We start from the raw sequence: 10,303 nt of genomic DNA, 5'->3' as shown, positions 1-10,303 counted from the left end.
GGGGGAATCCCTGTTTAAACTTAGAAATGCTTGATAATTTTTTTAAAATGAGAAAAGATTCTATTCCTGTAAATAAAAATCCCTGAAATCCCATGATCATGTTAGTCAACAGTGAGTTAGGTTGAAGGTGGTCTGGCTTGGAAACAAACCAGCTCTGGGACAGGCCCTGGGTTTGCATACTTTGGACAAGTCCCTCAGTTGCGCTCCCCGCCACCTTCTTCATCTGTGAAGTCAGGCGTCTTGTCCAGCTTTCGGAAACCACAGAATGGTGGGCAAGGAGAGAAGTCTCGCTTACATCTGCCAATGTGTGGTTTCCAGCGCGTGGCCAGAGCTGGGCTAAGAAGATCTGGCCTTCCGGGGAGGCTGCCCTGTAAACACAAGGCGGGATAAAATACAAAATAAACATGGCCACACTGACCAGAATGAACCCTTTCATCACTGGGGCGGGGGATAGAGAGAGAGAGACGCTGGGCTTCAGCATAGACAGCACGCACAGGAGATGGAGGCAGAAAGCCACAGTTCCCACAGATGACCAGGGCTGGGCCCTGCCTGCCTGATGCCCTCGCCTGGGCGGGGAGAAGCACTGTTCTGTCCAGGTCTGTCTCCAAGATGTCTAATTAGGAATGCCAGTAAGACACCTGGCCTGTTGTACTTCTTCGGCAGGAAGGGGAGGGAGAAGTGCAGTAGGATTTTCTGGGTAATGGCTGCCCAGGTGGCTGCCTGCCCCTTTCCCCACCGCCCATCATGCCCCTTGCTTCCCAAGGGGCACCAACTTTCCTTTCTGGCTTCCAATAGACAACAGTTCCTGCCCACAGCTGCAATCTCCTGAGTTCATTCCCTGAGTTCTGAGCAGGCTCTAAAAAGTGCAATTCAGAAAAGGAAATCTTTGAAACTTCACCAGTCTTGTTCTCAGGACATCTCAGTTGTAGCTTTCTGAAAACTTTCTCCCAATGAGAAAGGAAATGTTTTCAGGGAGCCTGAGTCTGCCTTCCCAGCGGTGTTTCCCACCGAGTTTCAGCAGATCATCCAACACTCCCATAGCCCGGCCTCCAAATTAAGATGAGTTTCCACTTCCATTTAGAAGCAGAAGACTGTAAATCAGGTTGTGTGTCTCGTTCCCCAGAAGCACTATTTGAAAAGATGCTAGTCTCGTGGCGAATTTGGTTTAATTCATGTCGAGTTTATGAAGCCCGTCTCCTGGCTAAACTGATCATGGTTTCTGAGAAAGGTGGCCTTGCGTGGGTTTCGACGTAAAATGAACCTGGATTAGACTCCAGCTCCACCATGCATTGCTACGTGATGTGAGCCTCAGTTTCCCCAGCTGGGCAAGGGGCCGGTCAGGAGCGGCCCAGCCCTGGGTGGACTCCTGGGCGCCAGTAGGTGCGGGGTACCGGTCGAGCGGCCTCGGCTGCCCTTCCCTGCGAGGCCCTAAGGATGCCTCGGCCTCTCTGCCGGCCTCTTCGGGGAGCGCGGGTTGGGCGCGCTCCCAGGCGCATTCCTGGCCGGGCGGCCCCTCCTCCTTGGCCTTGGCCAAGGGGCTGGCGCCTCCCGGCCTCGCCGGCGCTGTCTCGTGCAGCTGCTGCGGACGCTCGTGGGCGCGGGCGGTCGGAAACCTGCGCGCCGCGCACCTGGGCGGACGCTGCGCCTCGTGATCGAGGCCGCCTGCGCTCGCCCCGATCCCGCCTCCCGCCTGCCGGAGCCGCTTCGGGGCGGCGTGGAGCCCGCAGTCAGCAGGGGCAGCGCGCACCCGCCGGGACCAACGCGGCAGCAGAGGCAAAGTTATTTCCCCTACCCAAGCAGAAAGGTTCCGATTGGCAAGATGGTGCCCAGCTGTCCCCGCGCGCTCTTGCTTCTGTTGCTGCTCCTCGTCTGCCCCGAGTCGCGGGGTTCCCAGGTCAGTGTCCCTCCCACCTTTCCCGGGTCAGGGTTGCAGGGGGAAGCAACGCGGAGGCCGGAGGACGCAGGGTCGCCGCATCTCGCTGCAGTGGGTTGAGGCTGGGGGCCCGGAGAGATTCTTGGGCCAGCGTTCGGCTTTCAGAGATGGGATCCCCCATCTGTCATATCGGACGCATCTCCCGCCGGGGTTCTGGGAGGACCGGGGAGCAGTTTGTGTAAAAGCATCTGTCTGCCGGGTAGAGAAGGCTCCACGTGAGAATTGCAGGTTAGACAAGGATTTCCCTGGGGTTTGTGAGACTTCTGTCTTGCCTAGGTCTCCATGGGAGCTCCCTGTCCCCCAGGTACCCCGAGAAGTCCCAGCTCTCCAACCTCCAGCATTCAAATCTCTAATTGAAATATTTCTTACCACTACCAACTTTTAAAACGGGTTAGGATGTTGCATTTTGTAGCGTGTCCCAAGGCAGAAGTGGGCGGGAGGTTTCTCAAGTGTCTTCATCCTGAGTCTGTGAGACTACATTTGTTTTCCCACACATACAGGCTGTTTAGTTTTCTTGTCCTTGCCCTTTGGCGTTTTTTGGAGTTCTACTAGATTTATTTATTTGACCATTAAGAATGGGTGGTTAAAATTAAGATAAGAATGCAGATTAAAAATGCCTCCTTCCAGAGGTGGAATTGAAACTGCAGAGAATGTGGGTCCTGTAACCTCTAGGTCAGCCCTGGCAGTCCGCGACCCCTGTCTCTGGGATGGATGTGGCCAGGTTTCCCAACAATAGGTCTTCCGCCACAGTAGTGGCTGATGCTTTAGACAAAGGAAGCAGGCCTGCAGGAGCTCAGTGAGAGGCTGATGAGTGCTAGGTTCTTGCTAGGCATCTTTGAGGCAGTTGATTCTCAGGGCAGCTCTTTGAAGTTTGAATTATTGCCATACCATTTTGCAGATGCAGGAACTGAGGCTGAGTGAGATTGTGACTTCTTACTCAAAGTCACGCAGCCAGGAAGAAGTGGAATAATTTTAGTCTGTCAGGCTCCAGATTGTCTCCTTCCCCAAAAACACTAGTCCATGGACTAAATTCCCAAATCATGCAGGTCTCCTTGGCCACCTAGAAAGTTGGGTTTCAGGAAAGGATTACAGGTATGGCGATAACTCAAGCCTCAAAAAGCTTTCTTTAAGCTACTTGGCCATCTGGTAGCAGAGGCCTAGTCTGGGACCACAGTGAATCCACCCCAGGGAACAAGGAGCACCCACTTTGCAAATTGCAAACAATACCAATCTCAGACCCAGAAGCACAGAGAGACAGGTAGGTGCATCCCAAGCCATCCAAAGCCAAAGGAGTGGCAGGGTGGAAAGGATGTGGAGATACTCAGGAGTCCTGCCCTGTCAGTTTCTGTTTACTGGGCTAACAGTCTCTCAAGGTTACCTGGAAAACAGGTAAAAACTCTGCAGCCTCAGATGTTGGCAATTGCTGCAGAGGCAGAAACAGGAGCTCTCTCAAACCCTGTTCCTGGAAGAGCTGGGGTCAGTCTCTGCCCTGCCATATTCAGTCTTTCTCAAATTCCTCCAATCCTCTAAACTTTGGGGGTTTTCACCTGCAAAAGTCCTGTCTCAGTGGCCTTTGTGAAGGAAAGGAAGCCAAAGGATTTGCCATAGAAGTTCATCTAGAAATTCTAGTAATACTTTTATACACTGAAAGTTCTATGTTGTTGGGGGCTTCTCCTGCCCAGCCCTACAGAGGGCTCAGTGTCCCATGCATGCTGGAAACCGCTACATGGTGTCTTCTCTTTGGGTCTTTGTTCAAATAAGTGCCTCTTTGCAGAGGCCTCCCCAATCCACCATGAGGTCCCCTCCCCGCCCCGCCCCCCTTGTGTTTTCCATCATGTTCCTCTGAACATAGGACTGATCATATAGTAATTTATTTTAGCAGGTTTGGGGTTTATTCTCTGTCCTCCCACTACCAGGCACCAGAGACAGCCCAGTTTAGAGTTAGTGCAAGGGATCAGCTACAGTAGGAGCTCAGATGAATGAAGGGAGCGGGGTTGTACTGGGCTGGTCTCAGCAGGGTGGTGCTGAGCAGTCTCTGGTCTGGCCCTGTCTGCACAACAGACCACCTGGCCAGCTTCTTTCATAAAATCTGTTGTCTTTTTTTTTTTTTTAAAGATTTATTTATTTGTGCATACAGAACTGGGGTACAGGCCAGAGATGGGGGGGAGTGGATTCACCAGAGACAGAGTGGAGAGCAGAACAGGCAGACTGTTAAGTATACTGCTGAGGGGAGCAGCAGGTGAGGCAGGAGAAATCTGAACAGCCCACGTTGGTCATCTCCCTGGCCTGGGATTGAACTTGTATTGAAGCGGTTGCAGTTAGCTTCATAGTGCTACGCTTTAACCCACTGCACCACGAGGGATGGCCCTCTTAGTAGAAATCTTGATGCTAGCCTTAGCCCAGAAATCCTGGCTCAGTGGGTCTGGATTGGGGTTCAGACATCAGGATTTTTTTTAATTGTCCCTGGTAACTTTAATCAAGCAGGTCCCTGAGATGCAGGAGAACCCCAACTTTCAGAGTTAAAAAATTTGAGGGCTTAAGGGAAGGTTGAGGGCAGGGGAATTTGCAGTAAACACAAAACTGGGCTCTCAAGACTCTGAGTTGACCATGGACATAAAATGTACCTGAGCTGAGCAGTCTGAGCCCTTGGGCTCCTGAACCCAGCAGTAAGATCTGTTATCTGGTGGAAACAAAGCAAGTGTTTAGAAAATGAAATGTAACCCCTGAGACTAGTCTAGTCACAGAGGAGATGGCAGGTACCCCTGGGCAGAGGGAGGGAGATTTCCTCATGGCAGCACCCACAGTCCTGTCTGAGATTTCTGTTTACTGGTGACTTTGGTAGTAGAGCAAAGGAAATAAAGAAGGATGTGTATCTGTGTGTGTGCAGGTCTGTGTGCTGCTACGTGTGATTGTGACTGTATACATATATCTGTATGAATGTCATCACGGCAGTGTGTGTGTGTGTGTGTGTGTGCACTTTACAAGGGAGTAGGAGGCCTCTTTCCACAAAGATCTGGAACAATGATCCTGTGGGGACAGGCAAGTGCCCTCTCTCTCTTGCTGTCCTCTGGGACTTTCCTCTTGTTTCCCACTTATCGGCACATCTGCCCTGAGGTACTGCAGCTTTTGTTGACCTATTGATGGAGAGCTGGTGGTCATGGGGAAGGAGGGAAGGGGGAGCAGTGTGGGGGTCCCACCAGTAGGCACTCTTTCTCAACACTGCTGCCTTCCCACAGGAAGAGAAACAGTCCTTCTGGGAAGACAAGAAAGAGAACACAAAAGGTCTTTTTTACACCTCACCCTCTCCCTCCTATCGTGGCTCTGGCTGAACAGGAAGTGCAGGCTCTTGGCCTACTCCTGAGTGTGGGGTGGTACCACGGTGTTTCAGAAAGATTCCCCCTCCCCCAAGTTTTTCTTATGACTTCATGTCATAAGGTTCCAAATTCCACCACCAGAGCTTCTCATTTAATACATTGCTTTTCATAGTTAAATTTTTAAAATATTTGGATGTATATTATCATGATTTTAGCCATACAGCTATTTTCTATATGTGATAACCACAGCCTGCAGTCAAGATGCAAAACAGTTCCATCATCCCCAAAATGGCCACTACCCACTTCAACTTCTGCCAGCTCTGAGCTACCCTTCATTACCTGCGCTTTGTCCTAGCCATAATTGCACATAAATGGAATTTTGAAAATACATGACCTTTGAGTCTGACTTCTCTAAGCTGGCAAATGCATTTAAGATTCTTCTTGTTCTGTATGCATCATTCCTTTTTATTGCTGCATAATATTCCAGGGTGGTGACAACTACAGATTTATCAATTCATCCCTTAAACTGAATGACACCATGGTGTCATTTTCAATGTTTTGGCATTTATGATTAGAGTGGCTGTAAACATTTCCATAGAGTTTGTGTGTGTGTGCAAATATGCATCGAGGGACCTGGATTGCCAGTCACCTCCATTCATTCACGTATCATATTTAGCACTCAGGTATATTGTTCAATAGCAGCAACAGAGAACTATGAGCTGCTACAGTTTGCCAATGCCTGCTCTATGCTTTTTTTTTTCTGTTTTGCCTGGTTTTGTCATCTGGCTTCATAAAATGAAACATGAAATGTTCCTATTTCTTGTTTCCTGAAAGAGACTGTGTGGAACTGGTGTTAGTTCTTCTTGGAATATTTGGTAAAACTTCCCATTTAAGTCAGGTAAGGTTTCTTTTCTGGAAGGGTTTTGATGATTAATTTATTCAGTTTCTTTGTTAGTTACAGAACACTTTAGGTTAGCTTTCATCCTTTGGGTGATTTCTGGTAGTTTGTGACTTTTAAGAATCATCCACTATTTGTCCTTCTCTTTCACTTATGCTAAGAGACTTATTTTACCTAGCACAGTCACCATCCAGCTTTAAGTCTATATCCCTGTCGTGGCAAATGGCAAGATCCCACCATTTTTTTTTTAAAAAAGATTTATTTATTTATACATACAGAACTGGGATACAGGCCAGAGGTGCAGGGCAGTGAGAGGCTTCGCCAGCGACAGAGTGGGGAGCAGAACAGGCAGATGGACGAAGTACACTGCTGAGGGGAGCAGCGGGCGGGTCAGGAGAGGTCTGCCACGCCATGTGGTCACCTCGGGGCAGGCAGAGATCGAATTCATGTGGAAGTGGCTTTAGCTTTAACCCGCTGCGCCACCAGGGAGGGCCCCCAATCCCACCATTTTTATAGCAGAATAGTATTCCATTGTTTATTCATATGCAAATCTTCTTTATCCAAAACAAAGAAGCAAAACAAAACACAGAGAAGCGCTTAAAGCCTGACAACAAAATGGTATAACCAGAGGAGAAGATGGGAGGTGGGTGGAACAGATAGTGGTGGTGGGCGTGGCGTGCGTTCACAGCTGCAGAGATGTGAAGTTGAACTCCTCAACTGACACAGTGCTATAAACCAGTGGTGTCTCCATTAAAAAATTAAAAGAAATTGTTCCAGCAGAGTCCAGGGAAAGCATGCCCTTCTTCTCTAAGACCACTCCTTTTAAGTATCCTGAACAGCTGCTCTTCTGCAATAATGGATTAATGCTTCCTTCTGCTATTCACTGCACAGCCAAGTAGTCTACTGTGACTAGCTTCCTTTCTTGTGTAGCTTTTAGTTTTCCTGAAGTTCTTTGTCTTTGCCTTGTCCCTCATCTATGTAAGCATGATTGCTGCCATCTGCCAGCAGCTTTTCCCTGGAGCCTGAACCTCTAGTCCTGCTGTGGCCTTGCAGCTGCCCACAAGCTTCTTCCTGTTCTGAAGATTACATGTTCTAGATCATTTGTCATCCTCTTTCCTGGCTCACTCTCAGGATAATGCGTTTTCAATTCTCCTCATAGTAAGCCCTCCCGAATCCCTTTCCTACTACACATGTTACCCTTTCTCTCCACTAGAACTTTCAAGCAGTCAGCCACGGCACCCTACCCCTGCATTGCAGCTGGGGAATCAGGTATTCCCAGAGAAGTGGCAGTGAGGCCACAGGTGGGAGCAAGCCAAGGAAGGAGTGAGAGGGAGAACAATGACCCCATCCACCATCCCTACTGTCTGGTGAGAGGATTCCAGACCCAGGCTTCGGTCTGAGAATGAATGGGGTAAAGGGTGGGAAGGTAAAAACCCAGGCGTGTTCCCTCCCAGCATGGTGTGATCTCTTAGCTGCCAATTCTGATCGATTCTCTGGTCTGCCTAGAGTCTGGGTGGAAGTGGACTGCTGGTCACTGAAGGATCGCATGGTCAGTTAGGGGCGTCTGCCAGGGAGGCTGTGCTGCAAGCATCTGCCAGCCCTGCCACGGGGATTTTAGTACATCAGCGCTGGTATTTCATACACCAAATACATAGAGATGAGCTGAAGGTGCAGGGAGATGTGAATCATTCAGCTCTAGAGTGGTGGGTTCCATAATACAATGTGTGGCCCCGCCATGGCCTACGATGGGCCTGGCCTGGGAACAAAGCAGACAAGGACCTGCCTGTGGTTTCGAAAGAGCAGCTCTGGGTCTGGAGTTGGCAGAGCAGCGTGGCAATCTGAGCCGGACTGTTCACTCCCCCATGGACAGGCCAGCCGGGGCTGGCTGGTGTGGGTGGCCCTGCGCCACACAGCCTCTCAGCTTCCAGGGTGCTCACAGGCCTTCTCACACGGTGGTGGAGGTGGCAGCAATCCGAGACTGAGCACAAGACTTCTTGAGACATAGTCTGAGAAACAGGGCATGCCTCCCCTGGACTCTGCTGGCCACAGCAAGTCAGGAGACCAGCCCCTATCCAGAAGTGGAAAAGCAGAGGTTCCTTTTGATGAGAAGACCTGCAGTCTCCCTGCACATTGTGTGGGTGAGGGCAAGGATAAGGACTGTGGTTATTTCTACAAACTTTTCATCCTAGTGACCTAGAGATGCCTCCTCCGCCTCCCCTAACCTGTATTTATACACATGGGTGGAGCCAGGGTGAGGACAGGTGACAGAGAGGCCTTTGCAGCACTTTCTGCTTTCTCCAGCAGAAAAGGGACTCCAGTACTGTCAAGGGCAGCCCCGATTAGAGAGAAGGGTGAAGGTCCTTTGTTCACGGGGGCAGTTTCTGGCACAAGGAACACTGAGCAGAGAGTGTCGAGGGTAAGACGTGGCCAGTGAGGGAGATGTGGCCGAGTAGCACAGTGGTTTCTCAAATCGCCCTGAAGTCTTTCAGTCAGAACCTGCTGCCCTCCTCCCAGGGAGCGCCCTGTTTGATACCAACTTGATTCCGGGCAGGCCAAGCCAGAGGCCTGTAAAGCTGCTCCCTTTGGCAGGTGGACACCGCCCTCCCTCCATACGCCAGCACAGCCCTGCCTCCCAGCTCCCCCACTTTCTTCCATCTTCTCCACCTCCTCGGAGTTAACTGTGGATGAAGGAAGGAGTGGGAGGGGACTGAAAGGGGTCACTAATAGACCGGGGCCTACTTTGAGCCCCTCATCATAGTAACTGTGGGCAGAAAAACAAAGACTGAACGTGTGTTCCACAAGATAGCCCCCCAGCTACCAGTCAGGTGCCTTTACACCTCAGTTTCTCTAGCTGTAAATCCTTCTCGCCTAATGTGACTGTCAGGAGGACTAAGTGAGCTAAAGATGGTTCTGATTTCTTTGGCAGTTTCTGGTATGGAGTAGGGAGCTCAGTCAATATTTGTGAAGTAATGAGTAAATGAGGCAATATGTTAAATTTCTCAACCTCCTTTGCACATTTATTTATTTGTTTACTTATTTATGCTACAAGAGCTGGGGTATGGGGCCAGAGGTGGTGCAGGGGTGAGAGACAGAAGAGACAGCGTAGGGAGCAGAACAGGCAGACTGACTGAAATACACTGCTGAGGGGAGCAGCCGGCAAGACAGGAGAGGTCTGTGGGTCACCTCCCTGGCTGGGAATCAAATTTGTGCTGCAGTGGCTGGGGATAGCTTCATAGTGCTGCAAGCGTTATGCCACCAGTGAGGGCCCATCTTTGCTTTATTTTCTAAACCATCTCTGTCCTCCTACAAGACAGTGAGTTAAGTCTCCAAAGAAAAACATGTCCTATGTCTGCAACTAGGTCTTCAAGCAGCGAGGCTAAGTCCCGGGCACCAGGCAGGCTCCAGCCGGGGATTGCAGCTGCCCAGGTGGCTGTGTGTGTGAGTGTGTGTGTGTGTGTGTGTGTGTGTGTGAGAGAGAGAGAGAGAGAGAGAGAGAGAGAAGTCAGCTCCCCACTGGACTGGGCTCCAGGGGAGATATTTGTTGAAGACAATGTGCTGTTAAAGCACAGTGAAGTCTACAGGTGTATGTGACAAATGAACAAAAATTAGCTGGGCAGCTAGCAGGTGGGCCAGTGAGGCAGGTTTGGGTGGGAGAATGGCTGAGTGTGCCCTGGGCTCATGCTTCCTTCCTTCCTTTACTCATCATTCATTCATTTGTTGGTTGGTTCATTCAAATGACCCTCTGCTGTATCCTCAGATCCTATACTCAGTGGAGAATTGTCTATGAGACTTGTTTGCTGCCCTCAGGCATGCAACAGGGCCAGGGCAGGGGTGACCAGAGGTGGACATCAGCTCAGTGAGGGCTGCCGGGAAGCGAGGGGAGTCATGAGCTGGTTGAGGGAGGGCTCGTGAGGGCCCAGCCACCCATCTCACCAGGGCCTGGAGAAGAGGCGCTGGGGGTTAAATCCTGGATATGTCGCTATGGACAAGTGACTTAGTCAGTGCCCTCAGTCGTAAAGTGGGTGCAGCGTTGGCACCCACATCCTGGGTTTGCCCTTGTTACTGTGTGAAGTGTGGTGGCAGCTCTAGGCTCCCACTGTTGTCGCCACTCCTGTAACTGTCTATTTAAAAAGTGGACAGAAAGGAGGCTTGGGGTGT

The 10,303-nt window shown here is 50.5% G+C and overlaps 1 protein-coding gene across 1 annotated transcript in view; it reads left to right on the top strand.

The window, feature by feature from the left end:
* The first annotated feature begins 1,603 nt into the window (after nucleotides 1-1,603).
* Nucleotides 1,604-10,303, top strand: part of FBLN7 (fibulin 7) — a 35,315-nt gene continuing 26,615 nt past the window's right edge. The window contains exon 1 of the mRNA XM_004686108.2: nucleotides 1,604-1,894. Coding sequence (XP_004686165.1) covers nucleotides 1,820-1,894 — 75 coding nt within the window. The 5' untranslated portion in view covers nucleotides 1,604-1,819. The remainder of the gene's footprint in view (nucleotides 1,895-10,303) is intronic.

This window comes from Condylura cristata, unplaced genomic scaffold (genome assembly GCF_000260355.1).
Source record: "Condylura cristata isolate star-nosed mole 26May11 unplaced genomic scaffold, ConCri1.0 scaffold00020, whole genome shotgun sequence".
In the NCBI taxonomy this organism is placed as follows: Eukaryota; Metazoa; Chordata; class Mammalia; order Eulipotyphla; family Talpidae; genus Condylura; species Condylura cristata.
Note: the sequence above shows the minus strand (reverse complement) of the source record. Positions and strands in the feature narration are given on the sequence as shown.